This window comes from Oncorhynchus mykiss, chromosome 16 (assembly GCF_057628025.1).
Source record: "Oncorhynchus mykiss isolate SJ-2025 chromosome 16, ASM5762802v1, whole genome shotgun sequence".
Taxonomy (NCBI): Eukaryota; Metazoa; Chordata; class Actinopteri; order Salmoniformes; family Salmonidae; genus Oncorhynchus; species Oncorhynchus mykiss.
This window is the reverse complement of record NC_143037.1, coordinates 1,074,955-1,097,361: the sequence shown is the minus strand read 5'-3', so window position 1 is coordinate 1,097,361 and position 22,407 is coordinate 1,074,955. Positions and strand designations below refer to the sequence as shown.

Here is a 22,407-nt window from a genome sequence, read left to right as displayed (position 1 = left end):
GGTGTTTTATAAGATGTGTTATAAAGGTGTTATAAGATGAGTTAAAGGTGTGTTATAAGATGAGTTATAAAGGTGTGTTATAAGATGAGTTAAAGGTGTGTTATAAGGTGTGTTAAAGGTGTGTTATAAGATGAGTCAGTTTAACTTGACCAGGTTGTTATTTTAGTTAGTTTAACTTGACCAGGTAAGGTACTAACCTGATAGCGTGGGCGGGCTGGACCTCGTGTGGGTTCCGTCTGTCTGACCAGAAAAACAGCAACCGGTCAAACTTAGGCTCGATGTCGGCGAACTGAGCTTTACCCTCTGGGAAGATACGCAGAACACCCCCATGTTCCTGGAACAGAACATATCAATCAAATAATCAATCAGAACACCCCCATGTTCCTGGAACAGAACATATCAATCAAATAATCAATCAGAACACCCCCATGTTCCTGGAACAGAACATATCAATCAAATAATCAATCAGAACACCCCCATGTTCCTGGAACAGAACATATCAATCAAATAATCAATCAGAACACCCCCATGTTCCTGGAACAGAACATATCAATCAAATAATCAATCAGAACACCCCCATGTTCCTGGAACAGAACAGATGTGAGAACAGACCACAACAATAGAATGACAGATGACACATGTATTTAGTACTCTGCTATAGAAAGAAATGGGTTTGACTACAAGGTCAACAGACAGATCATAGCAGCACTAAGAGCAACAAACTGTTTGAAAGGATGAGAAGGCCATTTAAAGGACCTACGGCTGAATCAGTTACAAACATGGAACTAGAAAAGAGAAGAAAAAGACCGTTCCACCTTCTGGGTCTGTGTTCCAAATGGCTCCCTAGTCCCTTAAGAATGAACTACTGTTGACCAGGAAGTGACAGTCTAGGGAATAGGGTGCCATTTGGGACACTCAGGTGGAGGAGGACTTAGGGAGGAGAGCTGTGGATAGGAAGCGGTGTGGGAACGGTCTTTCCTGCTGAGCAATCAGAAGAATAATCTAACAGGAAAAGAGTTAGTTTGGATATTTAATACCTTGGTATCTCAGTCTCTGTGCTAGAGGGTTAATTTCAGTATAACTGTAGACAGTAATATTTAATACCTTGGTATCTCAGTCTCTGTGCTAGAGGGTTCATTTCAGTATAACTGTAGACAGTAATATTTAATACCTTGGTATCTCAGTCTCTGTGCTAGAGGGTTCATTTCAGTATAAATGGAGACAGTAATATTTAATACCTTGGTATCTCAGTCTCTGTGCTAGAGGGTTCATTTCAGTATAATGGTAGACAGTAATATTTAATACCTTGGTATCTCAGTCTCTGTGCTAGAGGGTTCATTTCAGTATAACTGTAGACAGTAATATTTAATACCTTGGTATCTCAGTCTCTGTGCTAGAGGGTTCATTTCAGTATAATGGTAGACAGTAATATTTAATACCTTGGTATCTCAGTCTCTGTGCTAGAGGGTTTATTTCAGTATAATGGTAGACAGTAATATTTAATACCTTGGTATCTCAGTCTCTGTGCTAGAGGGTTCATTTCAGTATAACTGTAGACAGTAATATACCTTGGTGTCCCAGTCTCTGTGCTAGAGGGTTCATTTCAGTATAAATGGAGACAGTAATATTTAATACCTTGGTATCTCAGTCTCTGTGCTAGAGGGTTCATTTCAGTATAATGGTAGACAGTAATATTTAATACCTTGGTATCTCAGTGCTAGAGGGTTCATTTCAGTATAATGGTAGACAGTAATATTTAATACCTTGGTATCTCAGTCTCTGTGCTAGAGGGTTCATTTCAGTATAACGGTAGACAGTAATATGTAATACCTTGGTATCTCAGTCTCTGTGCTAGAGGGTTCATTTCAGTATAACTGGAGACAGTAATATTTAATACCTTGGTATCTCAGTCTCTGTGCTAGAGGGTTCATTTCAGTATAACTGGAGACAGTAATATTTAATACCTTGGTATCTCAGTCTCTGTGCTAGAGGGTTCATTTCAGTATAACTGGAGACAGTAATATTTAATACCTTGGTATCTCAGTCTCTGTGCTAGAGGGTTCATTTCAGTATAACGGTAGACAGTAATACTTAATACCTTGGTATCTCAGTCTCTGTGCTAGAGGGTTCATTTCAGTATAACTGGAGACAGTAATATTTAATACCTTGGTATCTCAGTCTCTGTGCTAGAGGGTTCATTTCAGTATAACGGTAGACAGTAATACTTAATACCTTGGTATCTCAGTCTCTGTGCTAGAGGGTTCATTTCAGTATAACTGGAGACAGTAATATTTAATACCTTGGTATCTCAGTCTCTGTGCTAGAGGGTTCATTGCAGTATAACTGGAGACAGTAATATACCTTGGTATCTCAGTCTCTGTGCTAGAGGGTTCATTGCAGTATAACTGGAGACAGTAATATACCTTGGTATCTCAGTCTCTGTGCTAGAGGGTTCATTTCAGTATAACTGTAGACAGTAATACTTAATACCTTGGTATCTCAGTCTCTGTGCTAGAGGGTTCATTTCAGTATAACGGTAGACAGTAATACCTAATACCTTGGTATCTCAGTCTCTGTGCTAGAGGGTTCATTTCAGTATAACGGTAGACAGTAATACTTAATACCTTGGTATCTCAGTCTCTGTGCTAGAGGGTTCATTTCAGTATAACTGGAGACAGTAATATACCTTGGTGTCCCAGTCTTTATTTAGGTAGTATATACAGGTGACACATCGCCCGTCTCCGTTCGGATTGTCCACATGGCGTACGTATCCGGTCCCGTTGCCTGGGTAACACGCCACCATCGCCTAGACAACAGAACAGAAACATTATGATGATTGCCTTGGAAGGAGATGATTAGTCCTGACACTCTTAAGAACGTGATACCATTACTCATGCCAACATTAACTGTCCCTCACGATTAGACCTAGGAAGGTGACCCACACACACTCCCGCTATGAATGTTACACCCTCCGTTATTGATGTTACAGTCTAAAATAGACATTCAAATAAAAATAATTTGGAATGTTTAAAAAAAAATGTCAACGGAAGTTGCAGAACCTTAGAATTGCATAATTATAGGTAGACACCACCCCCTGACAGGTAGACACCACCCCCTGACAGGTAGACACCACCCCCTGACAGGTAGACACCACCCCCTGACAGGTAGACACCACCCCCTGACAGGAAGCCTGAATAGTAGACAAGCCAGACACCACACCCTGACAGGTAGACACCATCCCCTGACAGGTAGACACCACACCCTGACAGGTAGACACCACACCCTAACAGGAAGCCTGAATAGTAGACAAGCCAGACACCACACCCTGACAGGTAGACACCACCCCCTGACAGGTAGACACCACCCCCTGACAGGAAGCCTGAATAGTAGACAAGCCAGACACCACACCCTGACAGGTAGACACCATCCCCTGACAGGTAGACACCACACCCTGACAGGTAGACACCACACCCTAACAGGAAGCCTGAATAGTAGACAAGCCAGACACCACACCCTAAATGAACCTATTGATGCACAAATATGTTTTTCTAGTACATGCCCCCATGCAGTCTTTTAATTGTAGATTTAAAAGCTCACTGTGTGAAAATAACTCCAAATATATGTTGTATCATTTATTTTCCCTGAGCCTCCTTTGGCCATGCTCAGTCTGATCATGTGGGCTTGATGATACACATTTAAATATATTTACATACACAGCCCTGATGGCAGATAGGATCATCTAGACCAGGGGTCCAGAGCCTGCTGCTCTTCTGTTCTACCTGGTAATTCATTGCACCTACCTGGTGTCCCAGGTCTAAATGAGTCCCTGATTAAAGGGGAATCACCTGCCTGGTGTCCCAGGTCTAAATGAGTCCCTGATTAAAGGGGAATCACCTGCCTGGTGTCCCAGGTCTAAATGAGTCCCTGATTAAAGGGGAATCACCTGCCTGGTGTCCCAGGTCTAAATGAGTCCCTGATTAAAGGGGAATCACCTACCTGGTGTCCCAGGTCTAAATGAGTCCCTTGATTAAAGGGGAATCACCTACCTGGTGTCCCAGGTCTAAATGAGTCCCTGATTAAAGGGGAATCACCTACCTGGTGTCCCAGGTCTAAATGAGTCCCTGATTAAAGGGGAATCACCTACCTGGTGTCCCAGGTCTAAATGAGTCCCTGATTAAAGGGGAATCACCTACCTGGTGTCCCAGGTCTAAATGAGTCCCTGATTAAAGGGGAATCACCTACCTGGTGTCCCAGGTCTAAATGAGTCCCTGATTAAAGGAGAATCACCTACCTGGTGTCCCAGGTCTAAATGAGTCCCTGATTAAAGGGGAATCACCTGCCTGGTCCGTAAATGCTAACTTTGAGACATGTATGCATAAATATGATGTTTTAACCTTCTTTTAAACACTTAAACCAGTATTTTTACACAAGATATGAGCCTTGTGAAATGTCCTAGGCTACATCAACAGATGGAATCGCTTTACATATACGGAAAAGAAAGATTTGACATGATTAGTCTCGGTGTGTTACGAGCCCAGGGAGGCTAGTCTGCTATAATGCCATGGTAATAATACTGTTTCTATGATGTTGGTGTAACCGGATAGAGGAACATGGACTAACACGCAGACAGGCGAGGTGCTTCATGACGACTGAACAAGTCTCTGTTCCAGGAACATCCTGAGCTCCTCTGTCTGCGTTGTGCACGTGGCTTCTTCTGGGTTAAACTAGGTGCATATACAATTTCATGCAAACCTCCAAGATTTATGGGTGAAGTCACATCCAAATCCTACAATATCGTGTTTGTTTTGAAACACACTGCAGTTGCTCTCTAAACGTAACCAATGTTGTACTAAAGATACACTATATCTACAGCAGTATGTGAAGACCCCTTCACACGAGTGGAGCCACACTACATCAGCCACAGCCGTTGCTGACAGGTGTATAATATCGAGCACAGAGCCATGTAATCTCCATAGACAAATATGGGATTGGCGGATGCCAGGAGAACTACCTATCCGAAATGCATAGTGCCAACTGTAAAGTTTGGTGGAGGAGGAATAATGGTCTGGGTCTGTTTTTAATGGTTCGGGCTAGGCCTCCTTCAGCATGACATCGCCCCCGTGCACAAAAGCGAGGGCCTTACAGAAAAGGTTTGTCGAGATCGGTGTGGAAGAACTTGACTGGCCTGCTGAGAGTGACCTAAGCCCCATCAAACACCTTAAGTATGAATTGGAACGCTGACTACGAGCCAGGCCCAATCGCTCAACATCAGTACCCGGCCTCACTGATGCTCTTGTGACTGAATGGAAGCAAGTCCCCACAGCAATGTTCCTACATCTAGTGGAAAGCCTTCCCAGAAGACTGGAGGCTGTTATAGCAGCAATGTTCCAACATCTAGTGGAAAGCCTTCCCAGAAGAGTGGAGGCTGTTATAGCAGCAATGTTCCAACATCTAGTGGAAAGCCTTCCCAGAAGAGTGGAGGCTGTTATAGCAGCAATGTTCCAACATCTAGTGGAAAGCCTTCCCAGAAGAGTGGAGGCTGTTGTAGCAGCAATGTTCCAACATCTAGTGGAAAGCCTTCCCAGAAGAGTGGAGGCTGTTATAGCAGCAAAGGGGGGACCAACTCCATATTAACACCCATGATTTTAGAATGAGATGTCCGACGAGCATGTGTCCACATACTTTTAAAGGTTAGATGCTCTGTCTCAAGAGTTAAATGTCTAATGATTAGTAGCTCTGTCTCAGAGTTAAATGTGTTTAATGGTTAGTAGCTCTGTGTCAGAGTTAAATGTCTAATGATTAGTAGCTCTGTCTCAGAGTTAAATGTCTAATGATTAGTAGCTCTGTGTCAGAGTTAAATGTCTAATGATTAGTAGCTCTGTCTCAGAGTTAAATGTCTAATGATTAGTAGCTCTGTGTCAGAGTTAAATGTCTAATGATTAGTAGCTCTGTGTCAGAGTTAAATGTCTAATGATTAGTAGCTCTGTCTCAGAGTTAAATGTGTTTAATGGTTAGTAGCTCTGTGTCAGAGTTAAATGTCTAATGATTAGTAGCTCTGTCTCAGAGTTAAATGTCTAATGATTAGTAGCTCTGTGTCAGAGTTAAATGTCTAATGATTAGTAGCTCTGTGTCAGAGTTATATGTCTAATGATTAGTAGCTCTGTCTCAGAGTTATATGTCTAATGGTTAGTAGCTCTGTCTCAGAGTTATATGTCTAATGATTAGTAGCTCTGTGTCAGAGTTATATGTCTAATGATTAGTAGCTCTGTGTCAGAGTTATATGTGTTTAATGATTAGTAGCTCTGTGTCAGAGTTAAATGTCTAATGATTAGTAGCTCTGTCTCAGAGTTATATGTCTAATGATTAGTAGCTCTGTGTCAGAGTTATATGTCTAATGATTAGTAGCTCTGTCTCAGAGTTATATGTCTAATGATTAGTAGCTCTGTGTCAGAGTTATATGTGTTTAATGATTAGTAGCTCTGTCTCAGAGTTATATGTGTTTAACAACCTCTTCCTCAACAGACGAAGAAGCTGATGAGGACTACAGGAAACAGAACAGACCCCATTCACATCGACGGGGCTGTAGTGGATTGGGTCGAGAGCTTCAAGTTTCTCGGTGTCCACATCACTTTTTTCCATTTCACCTTTATTTAACCAGGTAGGCTAGTTGAGAACAAGTTCTCATTTACAACTGCGACGTGGCCAAGATAAAGCGTAGCAGTGTGAACAGACAACACAGAGTACTTCCGGATTGGATTTTTCTCAGGCTTTCACCTGCAACATTTTTCTGTTATACTCACAGACAATATTTTTCAGTTTTGGAAACTTAAGCTGTCAATCATATGCATATTCTAGCATCTTGTCCTGACAAAATATCCCGTTAACTACGGGAATGTTTTTTTTCTCAAAAAATGAAAATACTGCCCCCTAGTCACAAAAGGTTTTAATAGACCAGGTCATATTCACTGAGTGGTTTAATAGACCAGGTCATATTCACTGAGTGGTTTAATAGACCAGGTCATATCCACTGAGAGGTTTAATAGACCAGGTCATATCCACTGAGGGGTTTAATAGACCAGGTCATATTCATATCCACTGCGGGGTTTAATAGACCAGGTCATATTCATATCCACTGAGGGGTTTAATAGACCAGGTCATATCCACTGAGAGGTTTAATAGACCAGGTCATATTCACTGAGGGGTTTAATAGACCAGGTCATATTCATATCCACTGAGTGGTTTAATAGACCAGGTCATATTCACTGAGTGGTTTAATAGACCAGGTCATATTCATATTCACTGAGGGGTTTAATAGACCAGGTCATATCCACTGAGAGGTTTAATAGACCAGGTCATATTCACTGAGGGGTTTAATAGACCAGGTCATATTCATATCCACTGAGTGGTTTAATAGACCAGGTCATATTCACTGAGTGGTTTAATAGACCAGGTCATATTCACTGAGGGGTTTAATAGACCAGGTCATATTCATATCCACTGCGGGGTTTAATAGACCAGGTCATATTCATATCCACTGAGGGGTTTAATAGACCAGGTCATATTCATATCCACTGAGGGGTTTAATAGACCAGGTCATATTCACTGAGGGGTTTAATAGACCAGGTCATATACATATCCACTGAGGGGTTTAATAGACCAGGTCATATTCACTGAGGGGTTTAATAGACCAGGTCATATCCACTGAGGGGTTTAATAGACCAGGTCATATTCATATCCACTGAGGGGTTTAATAGACCAGGTCATATTCATATCCACTGAGGGGTTTAATAGACCAGGTCATATTCATATCCACTGAGGGGTTTAATAGACCAGGTCATATTCACTGAGGGGTTTAATAGACCAGGTCATATTCATATCCACTGAGTGGTTTAATAGACCAGGTCATATTCACTGAGGGGTTTAATAGACCAGGTCATATTCACTGAGGGGTTTAATAGACCAGGTCATATTCACTGAGTGGTTTAATAGACCAGGTCATATTCACTGAGGGGTTTAATAGACCAGGTCATATTCACTGAGGGGTTTAATAGACCAGGTCATATCCACTGAGTGGTTTAATAGACCAGGTCATATTCATATCCACTGAGGGGTTTAATAGACCAGGTCATATTCACTGAGGGGTTTAATAGACCAGGTCATATTCACTGAGGGGTTTAATAGACCAGGTCATATTCAATGAGTGGTTTAATAGACCAGGTCATATTCACTGAGGGGTTTAATAGACCAGGTCATATACACTGAGGGGTTTAATAGACCAGGTCATATCCACTGAGGGGTTTAATAGACCAGGTCATATTCATATCCACTGAGTGGTTTAATAGACCAGGTCATATTCACTGAGGGGTTTAATAGACCAGGTCATATTCATATCCACTGAGGGGTTTAATAGACCAGGTCATATTCACTGAGGGGTTTAATAGACCAGGTCATATTCACTGAGGGGTTTAATAGACCAGGTCATATTCATATCCACTGAGTGGTTTAATAGACCAGGTCATATTCACTGAGGGGTTTAATAGACCAGGTCATATCCACTGAGTGGTTTAATAGACCAGGTCATATTCACTGAGGGGTTTAATAGACCAGGTCATATTCACTGAGGGGTTTAATAGACCAGGTCATATTCACTGAGGGGTTTAATAGACCAGGTCATATTCATATCCACTGAGGGGTTTAATAGACCAGGTCATATTCATATCCACTGAGTGGTTTAACAGACCAGGTCATATTCACTGAGGGGTTTAATAGACCAGGTCATATTCACTGAGTGGTTTAATAGACCAGGTCATATTCACTGAGTGGTTTAATAGACCAGGTCATATTCACTGAGGGGTTTAATAGACCAGGTCATATTCACTGAGGGGTTTAATAGACCAGGTCATATTCACTGAGTGGTTTAATAGACCAGGTCATATTCACTGAGGGGTTTAATAGACCAGGTCATATTCATATTCACTGAGGGGTTTAATAGACCAGGTCATATTCACTGAGGGGTTTAATAGACCAGGTCATATTCACTGAGGGGTTTAATAGACCAGGTCATATTCATATCCACTGAGTGGTTTAATAGACCAGGTCATATTCACTGAGGGGTTTAATAGACCAGGTCATATCCACTGAGTGGTTTAATAGACCAGGTCATATTCACTGAGGGGTTTAATAGACCAGGTCATATTCACTGAGGGGTTTAATAGACCAGGTCATATTCACTGAGGGGTTTAATAGACCAGGTCATATTCATATCCACTGAGGGGTTTAATAGACCAGGTCATATTCATATCCACTGAGTGGTTTAACAGACCAGGTCATATTCATATCCACTGAGAGGTTTAATAGACCAGGTCATATCCACTGAGTGGTTTAATAGACCAGGTCATATCCACTGAGGGGTTAAATAGACCAGGTCATATCCACTGAGTGGTTTAATAGACCAGGTCATATTCACTGAGTGGTTTAATAGACCAGGTCATATTCATATCCACTGAGAGGTTTAATAGACCAGGTCATATCCACTGAGTGGTTTAATAGACCAGGTCATATCCACTGAGGGGTTAAATAGACCAGGTCATATCCACTGAGTGGTTTAATAGACCAGGTCATATTCACTGAGTGGTTAAATAGACCAGGTCATATCCACTGAGTGGTTTAATAGACCAGGTCATATCCACTGAGGGGTTTAATAGACCAGGTCATATCCACTGAGTGGTTTAATAGACCAGGTCATATTCACTGAGTGGTTTAATAGACCAGGTCATATACACTGAGGGGTTAAATAGACCAGGTCATATTAATATTCACTGAGGGGTTTAATAGACCAGGTCATATTCACTGAGGGGTTTAATAGACCAGGTCATATTCACTGAGGGGTTTAATAGACCAGTTCATATTCACTGAGGGGTTTAATAGACCAGGTCATATTCATATCCACTGAGGGGTTTAATAGACCAGGTCATATCCACTGAGTGGTTTAATAGACCAGGTCATATTCACTGAGGGGTTTAATAGACCAGGTCATATTCACTGAGGGGTTTAATAGACCAGGTCATATTCACTGAGGGGTTTAATAGACCAGGTCATATTCATATCCACTGAGTGGTTTAATAGACCAGGTCATATCCACTGAGGGGTTTAATAGACCAGGTCATATTCATATCCACTGAGGGGTTTAATAGACCAGGTCATATTCATATCCACTGAGGGGTTTAATAGACCAGGTCATATTCATATTCACTGAGTAGTTTAATAGACCAGGTCATATTCATATCCACTGAGGGGTTTAATAGACCAGGTCATATCCACTGAGGGGTTTAATAGACCAGGTCATATCCACTGAGGGGTTTAATAGACCAGGTCATATCCACTGAGGGGTTTAATAGACCAGGTCATATTCATATTCACTGAGGGGTTTAATAGACCAGGTCATATCCACTGAGGGGTTTAATAGACCAGGTCATATTCACTGAGGGGTTTAATAGACCAGGTCATATCCACTGAGTGGTTTAATAGACCAGGTCATATCCACTGAGGGGTTTAATAGACCAGGTCATATCCACTGAGTGGTTTAATAGACCAGGTCATATTCACTGAGTGGTTTAATAGACCAGGTCATATACACTGAGGGGTTTAATAGACCAGGTCATATCCACTGAGGGGTTAAATAGACCAGGTCATATTAATATTCACTGAGTGGTTTAATAGACCAGGTCATATCCACTGAGGGGTTTAATAGACCAGGTCATATACACTGAGGGGTTTAATAGACCAGGTCATATTCACTGAGGGGTTTAATAGACCAGGTCATATTCACTGAGGGGTTTAATAGACCAGTTCATATTCACTGAGGGGTTTAATAGACCAGGTCATATTCATATCCACTGAGGGGTTTAATAGACCAGGTCATATCCACTGAGTGGTTTAATAGACCAGGTCATATTCACTGAGGGGTTTAATAGACCAGGTCATATTCACTGAGGGGTTTAATAGACCAGGTCATATTCACTGAGGGGTTTAATAGACCAGGTCATATTCATATCCACTGAGTGGTTTAATAGACCAGGTCATATCCACTGAGGGGTTTAATAGACCAGGTCATATTCATATCCACTGAGGGGTTTAATAGACCAGGTCATATTCATATCCACTGAGGGGTTTAATAGACCAGGTCATATTCATATTCACTGAGTAGTTTAATAGACCAGGTCATATTCACTGAGGGGTTTAATAGACCAGGTCAAATCCACTGAGGGGTTTAATAGACCAGGTCATATCCACTGAGTGGTTTAATAGACCAGGTCATATTCATATCCACTGAGGGGTTTAACAGACCAGGTCATATTCACTGAGGGGTTTAATAGACCAGGTCATATTCATATCCACTGAGGGGTTTAATAGACCAGGTCATATTCACTGAGGGGTTTAATAGACCAGGTCATATTCATATCCACTGAGGGGTTTAATAGACCAGGTCATATCCACTGAGGGGTTTAATAGACCAGGTCATATTCACTGAGGGGTTTAATAGACCAGGTCATATCCACTGAGGGGTTTAATAGACCAGGTCATATCCACTGAGGGGTTTAATAGACCAGGTCATATCCACTGAGGGGTTTAATAGACCAGGTCATATCCACTGAGGGGTTTAATAGACCAGGTCATATTCACTGAGTGGTTTAATAGACCAGGTCATATTCATATTCACTGAGTGGTTTAATAGACCAGGTCATATTCACTGAGGGGTTTAATAGACCAGGTCATATTCACTGAGGGGTTTAATAGACCAGGTCATATTCACTGAGGGGTTTAATAGACCAGGTCATATTCACTGAGGGGTTTAATAGACCAGGTCATATTCATATCCACTGAGTGGTTTAATAGACCAGGTCATATTCACTGAGGGGTTTAATAGACCAGGTCATATCCACTGAGTGGTTTAATAGACCAGGTCATATTCACTGAGGGGTTTAATAGACCAGGTCATATTCACTGAGGGGTTTAATAGACCAGGTCATATTCACTGAGGGGTTTAATAGACCAGGTCATATTCATATCCACTGAGGGGTTTAATAGACCAGGTCATATTCATATCCACTGAGTGGTTTAATAGACCAGGTCATATTCACTGAGGGGTTTAATAGACCAGGTCATATTCATATCCATTGAGTGGTTTAATAGACCAGGTCATATCCACTGAGGGATTTAATAGACCAGGTCATATTCATTTCCACTGAGGGGTTTAATAGACCAGGTCATATTCACTGAGGGGTTTAATAGACCAGGTCATATCCACTGAGGGATTTAATAGACCAGGTCATATTTATTTCCACTGAGGGGTTTAATAGACCAGGTCATATTCACTGAGGGGTTTAATAGACCAGGTCATATTCATATCCACTGAGTGGTTTAATAGACCAGGTCATATTCACTGAGTGGTTTAATAGACCAGGTCATATTCATATCCACTGAGTGGTTTAATAGACCAGGTCATATTCATATCCACTGAGTGGTTTAATAGACCAGGTCATATTCACTGAGTGGTTTAATAGACCAGGTCATATTCACTGAGGGGTTTAATAGACCAGGTCATATTCATATCCACTGAGTGGTTTAATAGACCAGGTCAAATCCACTGAGGGGTTTAATAGACCAGGTCATATCCACTGAGTGGTTTAATAGACCAGGTCATATTCATATCCACTGAGTGGTTTAATAGACCAGGTCAAATCCACTGAGGGGTTTAATAGACCAGGTCATATCCACTGAGTGGTTTAATAGACCAGGTCAAATCCACTGAGGGGTTTAATAGACCAGGTGATATCCACTGAGTGGTTTAATAGACCAGGTCAAATTCACTGAGGGGGTTTAATAGACCAGGTCATATTCATATCCACTGAGTGGTTTAATAGACCAGGTCATATCCACTGAGTGGTTTAATAGACCAGGTCATATTCATATCCACTGAGGGGTTTAATAGACCAGGTCATATTCACTGAGGGGTTTAATAGACCAGGTCATATTCATATCCACTGAGTGGTTTAATAGACCAGGTCATATTCAATGAGGGATTTAATAGACCAGGTCATATCCACTGAGTGGTTTAATAGACCAGGTCATATTCACTGAGGGGGTTTAATAGACCAGGTCATATCCACTGAGGGGGTTTAATAGACCAGGTCATATCCACTGAGTGGTTTAATAGACCAGGTCATATCCACTGAGTGGTTTAATAGACCAGGTCATATCCACTGAGGGGTTTAATAGACCAGGTCATATTCATATCCACTGAGGGGTTTAATAGACCAGGTCATATTCACTGAGTGGTTTAATAGACCAGGTCATATTCATATCCACTGAGTGGTTTAATAGACCAGGTCATATTCACTGAGTGGTTTAATAGACCAGGTTATATTCACTGAGGGGTTTAATAGACCAGGTCATATTCATATCCACTGAGGGGTTTAATAGACCAGGTCATATTCACTGAGGGGTTTAATAGACCAGGTCATATTCATATCCACTGAGGGGTTTAATAGACCAGGTCATATCCACTGAGGGGTTTAATAGACCAGGTCATATTCATATCCACTGAGTGGTTTAATAGACCAGGTCATATTCACTGAGTGGTTTAATAGACCAGGTCATATTCATATCCACTGAGGGGTTTAATAGACCAGGTCATATTCATATCCACTGAGTGGTTTAACAGATCAGGTCATATCCACTGAGAGGTTTAATAGACCAGGTCATATTCATATCCACTGAGTGGTTTAATAGACCAGGTCATATCCACTGAGGGGTTTAATAGACCAGGTCATATCCACTGAGTGGTTTAATAGACCAGGTCATATTCATATCCACTGAGTGGTTTAATAGACCAGGTCATATTCATATCCACTGAGTGGTTTAACAGATCAGGTCATATCCACTGAGAGGTTTAATAGACCAGGTCATATACACTGAGGGGTTTAATAGACCAGGTCATATCCACTGAGGGGTTTAATAGACCAGGTCATATACACTGAGGGGTTTAATAGACCAGGTCATATCCACTGAGGGGTTAAATAGACCAGGTCATATCCACTGAGGGGTTTAATAGACCAGGTCATATACACTGAGGGGTTTAATAGACCAGGTCATATTAATATTCACTGAGGGGTTTAATAGACCAGGTCATATTGACTGAGGGGTTTAATAGACCAGGTCATATTCACTGAGGGGTTTAATAGACCAGGTCATATTCATATTCACTGAGGGGTTTAATAGACCAGGTCATATTCATATCCACTGAGGGGTTTAATAGACCAGGTCATATTCACTGAGGGGTTTAATAGACCAGGTCATATTCACTGAGGGGTTTAATAGACCAGGTCATATTCACTGAGGGGTTTAATAGACCAGGTCATATTCATATTCACTGAGGGGTTTAATAGACCAGGTCATATTCGCTGAGGGGTTTAATAGACCAGGTCATATTCATATCCACTGAGGGGTTTAATAGACCAGGTCATATTCACTGAGGGGTTTAATAGACCAGGTCATATTCACCGAGGGGTTTAATAGACCAGGTCATATTCACTGAGGGGTTTAATAGACCAGGTCATATCCACTGAGTGGTTTAATAGACCAGGTCATATCCACTGAGGGGTTTAATAGACCAAGTCATATTCATATCCACTGAGTGGTTTAATAGACCAGGTCATATTCACTGAGTGGTTTAATAGACCAGGTCATATCCACTGAGTGGTTTAATAGACCAGGTCATATCCACTGAGGGGTTTAATAGACCAGGTCATATCCACTGAGGGGTTTAATAGACCAGGTCATATCCACTGAGTGGTTTAATAGACCAGGTCATATCCACTGAGTGGTTTAATAGACCAGGTCATATTCATATCCACTGAGGGGTTTAATAGACCAGGTCATATTCATATTCACTGAGGGGTTTAATAGACCAGGTCATATCCACTGAGTGGTTTAATAGACCAGGTCATATTCATATCCACTGAGGGGTTTAATAGACCAGGTCATATTCATATTCACTGAGGGGTTTAATAGACCAGGTCATATCCACTGAGGGGTTTAATAGACCAGGTCATATTCACTGAGGGGTTTAATAGACCAGGTCATATACACTGAGGGGTTTAATAGACCAGGTCATATCCACTGAGTGGTTTAATAGACCAGGTCATATTCATATCCACTGAGGGGTTTAATAGACCAGGTCATATTCATATCCACTGAGGGGTTTAATAGACCAGGTCATACTCATATCCACTGAGTGGTTTAATAGACCAGGTCATATCCAATGAGTGGTTTAATAGACCAGGTCATATCCACTGAGGGGTTTAATACACCAGGTCATATTCATATTCACTGAGGGGTTTAATAGACCAGGTCATATTCACTGAGTGGTTTAATAGACCAGGTCATATTCACTGAGGGGTTTAATAGACCAGGTCATATCCACTGAGGGGTTTAATAGACCAGGTCATATTCACTGAGGGGTTTAATAGACCAGGTCATATTCACTGAGGGGTTTAATAGACCAGGTCATATCCACTGAGTGGTTTAATAGACCAGGTCATATTCACTGAGGGGTTTAATAGACCAGGTCATATTCACTGAGGGGTTTAATAGACCAGGTCATATTCATATTCACTGAGGGGTTTAATAGACCAGGTCATATCCATATCCACTGAGGGGTTTAATAGACCAGGTCATATTCATATTCACTGAGGGGTTTAATAGACCAGGTCATATTCATATTCACTGAGTGGTTTAATAGACCAGGTCATATTCATATCCACTGAGGGGTTTAATAGACCAGGTCATATTCACTGAGGGGTTTAATAGACCAGGTCATATTCATATTCACTGAGGGGTTTAATAGACCAGGTCATATTCACTGAGGGGTTTAATAGACCAGGTCATATTCACTGAGGGGTTTAATAGACCAGGTCATATTCATATTCACTGAGGGGTTTAATAGACCAGGTCATATCCATATTCACTGAGGGGTTTAATAGACCAGGTCATATTCATATTCACTGAGGGGTTTAATAGACCAGGTCATATTCATATTCACTGAGTGGTTTAATAGACCAGGTCATATTCATATCCACTGAGGGGTTTAATAGACCAGGTCATATTCACTGAGGGGTTTAATAGACCAGGTCATATTCATATTCACTGAGGGGTTTAATAGACCAGGTCATATTCACTGAGGGGTTTAATAGACCAGGTCATATTCACTGAGGGGTTTAATAGACCAGGTCATATTCATATTCACTGAGGGGTTTAATAGACCAGGTCATATCCACTGAGGGGTTTAATAGACCAGGTCATATTCACTGAGGGGTTTAATAGACCAGGTCATATTCATATTCACTGAGGGGTTTAATAGACCAGGTCATATCCACTGAGGGGTTTAATAGACCAGGTCATATTCATATCCACTGAGTGGTTTAATAGACCAGGTCAAATCCACTGAGGGGTTTAATAGACCAGGTCATATTCATATCCACTGAGTGGTTTAATAGACCAGGTCATATCCACTGAGGGGTTTAATAGACCAGGTCATATTCACTGAGGGGTTTAATAGACCAGGTCATATTCATATCCACTGAGTGGTTTAATAGACCAGGTCATATTCACTGAGGGGTTTAATAGACCAGGTCATATTCATATCCACTGAGTGGTTTAATAGACCAGGTCATATTCATATCCACTGAGGGGTTTAATAGACCAGGTCATATCCACTGAGTGGTTTAATAGACCAGGTCATATTCACTGAGGGGTTTAATAGACCAGGTCATATCCACTGAGGGGTTTAATAGACCAGGTCATATTCATATTCACTGAGTGGTTTAATAGACCAGGTCAAATCCACTGAGGGGTTTAATAGACCAGGTCATATACACTGAGGGGTTTAATAGACCAGGTCATATCCACTGAGTGGTTTAATAGACCAGGTCATATTCACTGAGGGGTTTAATAGACCAGGTCATATTCACTGAGGGGTTTAATAGACCAGGTCATATTCATATTCACTGAGTGGTTTAATAGACCAGGTCAAATCCACTGAGGGGTTTAATAGACCAGGTCATATACACTGAGGGGTTTAATAGACCAGGTCATATCCACTGAGGGGTTTAATAGACCAGGTCATATTCATATCCACTGAGTGGTTTAATAGACCAGGTCATATTCACTGAGGGGTTTAATAGACCAGGTCATATTCACTGAGGGGTTTAATAGACCAGGTCATATTCATATCCACTGAGTGGTTTAATAGACCAGGTCATATTCACTGAGGGGTTTAATAGACCAGGTTATATCCACTGAGGGGTTTAATAGACCAGGTCATATTCATATCCACTGAGTGGTTTAATAGACCAGGTCATATCCACTTAGGGGTTTAATAGACCAGGTCATATCCACTGAGGGGTTTAATAGACCAGGTCATATTCACTGAGGGGTTTAATAGACCAGGTCATATTCATATCCACTGAGGGGTTTAATAGACCAGGTCATATTAACTGAGGGGTTTAATAGACCAGGTCATATCCACTGAGGGGTTTAATAGACCAGGTCATATTCACTGAGGGGTTTAATAGACCAGGTCATATCCACTGAGGGGTTTAATAGACCAGGTCATATTCACTGAGGGGTTTAATAGACCAGGTCATATCCACTGAGGGGTTTAATAGACCAGGTCATATTCACTGAGGGGTTTAATAGACCAGGTCATATTCACTGAGGGGTTTAATAGACCAGGTCATATCCACTGAGGGGTTTAATAGACCAGGTCATATTCACTGAGGGGTTTAATAGACCAGGTCATATCCACTGAGGGGTTTAATAGACCAGGTCATATCCACTGAGGGGTTTAATAGACCAGGTCATATCCACTTAGTGGTTTAATAGACCAGGTCATATTCACTGAGGGGTTTAATAGACCAGGTCATATACACTGAGGGGTTTAATAGACCAGGTCATATTCACTGAGGGGTTTAATAGACCAGGTCATATTCACTGAGGGGTTTAATAGACCAGGTCATATCCACTGAGGGGTTTAATAGACCAGGTCATATCCACTGAGGGGTTTAATAGACCAGGTCATATTCATATCCACTGAGGGGTTTAATAGACCAGGTCATATCCACTGAGTGGTTTAATAGACCAGGTCATATTCATATCCACTGAGGGGTTTAATAGACCAGGTCATATCCACTGAGGGGTTTAATAGACCAGGTCATATCCACTGAGTGGTTTAATAGACCAGGTCATATTCATATTCACTGAGTGGTTTAATAGACCAGGTCATATCCACTGAGGGGTTTAATAGACCAGGTCATATTCATATCCACTGAGTGGTTTAATAGACCAGGTCATATTCACTGAGGGGTTTAATAGACCAGGTCATATTCACTGAGTGGTTTAATAGACCAGGTCATATTCATATCCACTGAGTGGTTTAATAGACCAGTTCATATCCACTGAGGGGTTTAATAGACCAGGTCATATTCATATCCACTGAGGGGTTTAATAGACCAGGTCATATTCACTGAGGGGTTTAATAGACCAGGTCATATCCACTGAGGGGTTTAATAGACCAGGTCATATCCACTGAGGGGTTTAATAGACCAGGTCATATCCACTGAGGGGTTTAATAGACCAGGTCATATTCATATCCACTGAGGGGTTTAATAGACCAGGTCATATCCACTGAGGGGTTTAATAGACCAGGTCATATCCACTGAGGGGTTTAATAGACCAGGTCATATTCACTGAGGGGTTTAATAGACCAGGTCAAATCCACTGAGGGGTTTAATAGACCAGGTCAAAACCACTGAGGGGTTTAATAGACCAGGTCATATTCACTGAGGGGTTTAATAGACCAGGTCATATACACTGAGGGGTTTAATAGACCAGGTCATATTCATATCCACTGAGGGGTTTAATAGACCAGGTCATATTAACTGAGGGGTTTAATAGACCAGGTCATATCCACTGAGGGGTTTAATAGACCAGGTCATATCCACTGAGGGGTTTAATAGACCAGGTCATATTCACTGAGGGGTTTAATAGACCAGGTCATATCCACTGAGGGGTTTAATAGACCAGGTCATATTCACTGAGGGGTTTAATAGACCAGGTCATATCCACTGAGGGGTTTAATAGACCAGGTCATATTCACTGAGGGGTTTAATAGACCAGGTCATATTCACTGAGGGGTTTAATAGACCAGGTCATATCCACTGAGGGGTTTAATAGACCAGGTCATATTCACTGAGGGGTTTAATAGACCAGGTCATATCCACTGAGGGGTTTAATAGACCAGGTCATATCCACTGAGGGGTTTAATAGACCAGGTCATATCCACTTAGTGGTTTAATAGACCAGGTCATATTCACTGAGGGGTTTAATAGACCAGGTCATATACACTGAGGGGTTTAATAGACCAGGTCATATTCACTGAGGGGTTTAATAGACCAGGTCATATTCACTGAGGGGTTTAATAGACCAGGTCATATCCACTGAGGGGTTTAATAGACCAGGTCATATCCACTGAGGGGTTTAATAGACCAGGTCATATTCATATCCACTGAGGGGTTTAATAGACCAGGTCATATCCACTGAGTGGTTTAATAGACCAGGTCATATTCATATCCACTGAGGGGTTTAATAGACCAGGTCATATCCACTGAGGGGTTTAATAGACCAGGTCATATCCACTGAGTGGTTTAATAGACCAGGTCATATTCATATTCACTGAGTGGTTTAATAGACCAGGTCATATCCACTGAGGGGTTTAATAGACCAGGTCATATTCATATCCACTGAGTGGTTTAATAGACCAGGTCATATTCACTGAGGGGTTTAATAGACCAGGTCATATTCACTGAGTGGTTTAATAGACCAGGTCATATTCATATCCACTGAGTGGTTTAATAGACCAGTTCATATCCACTGAGGGGTTTAATAGACCAGGTCATATTCATATCCACTGAGGGGTTTAATAGACCAGGTCATATTCACTGAGGGGTTTAATAGACCAGGTCATATCCACTGAGGGGTTTAATAGACCAGGTCATATCCACTGAGGGGTTTAATAGACCAGGTCATATCCACTGAGGGGTTTAATAGACCAGGTCATATTCATATCCACTGAGGGGTTTAATAGACCAGGTCATATCCACTGAGGGGTTTAATAGACCAGGTCATATCCACTGAGGGGTTTAATAGACCAGGTCATATTCACTGAGGGGTTTAATAGACCAGGTCAAATCCACTGAGGGGTTTAATAGACCAGGTCATATTCACTGAGGGGTTTAATAGACCAGGTCATATCCACTGAGGGGTTTAATAGACCAGGTCATATCCACTGAGGGGTTTAATAGACCAGGTCATATTCACTGAGGGGTTTAATAGACCAGGTCATATTCACTGAGGGGTTTAATAGACCAGGTCATATTCACTGAGGGGTTTAATAGACCAGGTCATATACACTGAGTGGTTTAATAGACCAGGTCATATTCATATCCACTGAGTGGTTTAATAGACCAGGTCATATTCATATTCACTGAGTGGTTTAATAGACCAGGTCATATCCACTGAGGGGTTTAATAGACCAGGTCATATTCATATCCACTGAGTGGTTTAATAGACCAGGTCATATTCACTGAGGGGTTTAATAGACCAGGTCATATCCACTGAGTGGTTTAATAGACCAGGTCATATTCATATTCACTGAGTGGTTTAATAGACCAGGTCATATCCACTGAGGGGTTTAATAGACCAGGTCATATTCATATCCACTGAGTGGTTTAATAGACCAGGTCATATTCACTGAGGGGTTTAATAGACCAGGTCATATTCATATCCACTGAGGGGTTTAATAGACCAGGTCATATTCACTGAGGGGTTTAATAGACCAGGTCATATCCACTGAGTGGTTTAATAGACCAGGTCATATTCATATCCACTGAGGGGTTTAATAGACCAGGTCATATTCATATCCACTGAGTGGTTTAATAGACCAGGTCATATTCATATCCACTGAGTGGTTTAATAGACCAGGTCATATTCATATCCACTGAGGGGTTTAATAGACCAGGTCATATTCACTGAGGGGTTTAATAGACCAGGTCATATTCATATCCACTGAGGGGTTTAATAGACCAGGTCATATTCATATCCACTGAGGGGTTTAATAGACCAGGTCATATCCACTGAGGGGTTTAATAGACCAGGTCATATTCACTGAGGGGTTTAATAGACCAGGTCATATTCATATCCACTGAGGGGTTTAATAGACCAGGTCATATTCACTGAGGGGTTTAATAGACCAGGTCATATTCATATTAACTGAGGGGTTTAATAGACCAGGTCATATTCACTGAGGGGTTTAAAAGACCAGGTCATATTCATATCCACTGAGTGGTTTAATAGACCAGGTCATATTCACTGAGGGGTTTAATAGACCAGGTCATATTCATATTAACTGAGGGGTTTAATAGACCAGGTCATATCCACTGAGGGGTTTAATAGACCAGGTCATATTCATATCCACTGAGGGGTTTAATAGACAAGGTCATATCCACTGAGGGGTTTAATAGACCAGGTCATATTCATATCCACTGAGGGGTTTAATAGACCAGGTCATATTCATATCCACTGAGTGGTTTAATAGACCAGGTCATATCCACTGAGTGGTTTAATAGACCAGGTCATATCCACTGAGGGGTTTAATAGACCAGGTCATATTCATATCCACTCAGGGGTTTAATAGACCAGGTCATATTCATATCCACTGAGGGGTTTAATAGACCAGGTCATATTCACTGAGGGGTTTAATAGACCAGGTCATATTCATATCCACTGAGGGGTTTAATAGACCAGGTCATATCCACTGAGGGGTTTAATAGACCAGGTCATATTCATATCCACTCAGGGGTTTAATAGACCAGGTCATATTCATATCCACTGAGGGGTTTAATAGACCAGGTCATATTCACTGAGGGGTTTAATAGACCAGGTCATATTCATATCCACTGAGGGGTTTAATAGACCAGGTCATATTCACAGAGGGGTTTAATAGACCAGGTAATATTCATATCCACTGAGGGGTTTAATAGACCAGGTCATATCCACTGAGGGGTTTAATAGACCAGGTCATATCCACTGAGTGGTTTAATAGACCAGGTCATATTCATATCCACTGAGGGGTTTAATAGACCAGGTCATATCCACTGAGGGGTTTAATAGACCAGGTCATATTCACTGAGGGGTTTAATAGACCAGGTCATATACACTGAGGGGTTTAATAGACCAGGTCATATCCACTGAGGGGTTTAATAGACCAGGTCATATCCACTTAGTGGTTTA

The 22,407-nt window shown here is 41.4% G+C and overlaps 1 protein-coding gene across 3 annotated transcripts in view; it reads right to left on the bottom strand.

The window, feature by feature from the left end:
• Positions 1 to 22,407, bottom strand: part of egln1a (egl-9 family hypoxia-inducible factor 1a) — a 37,560-nt gene that overhangs the window by 4,384 nt on the left and 10,769 nt on the right. For 2 of the 3 annotated variants that reach the window (XR_016487075.1, XM_090201704.1), the window contains exons 2-3: positions 2,687 to 2,806; positions 198 to 334 (exon numbers count right to left, since the gene is read on the bottom strand). Coding sequence is in view for 2 of the 3 variants with exons in the window: in XM_090201704.1 (XP_090057830.1) it covers positions 198 to 334; positions 2,687 to 2,806 (257 nt within the window). In the remaining variant the exon portion in view is untranslated. The other variant, XM_090201705.1, reaches the window with a different exon arrangement.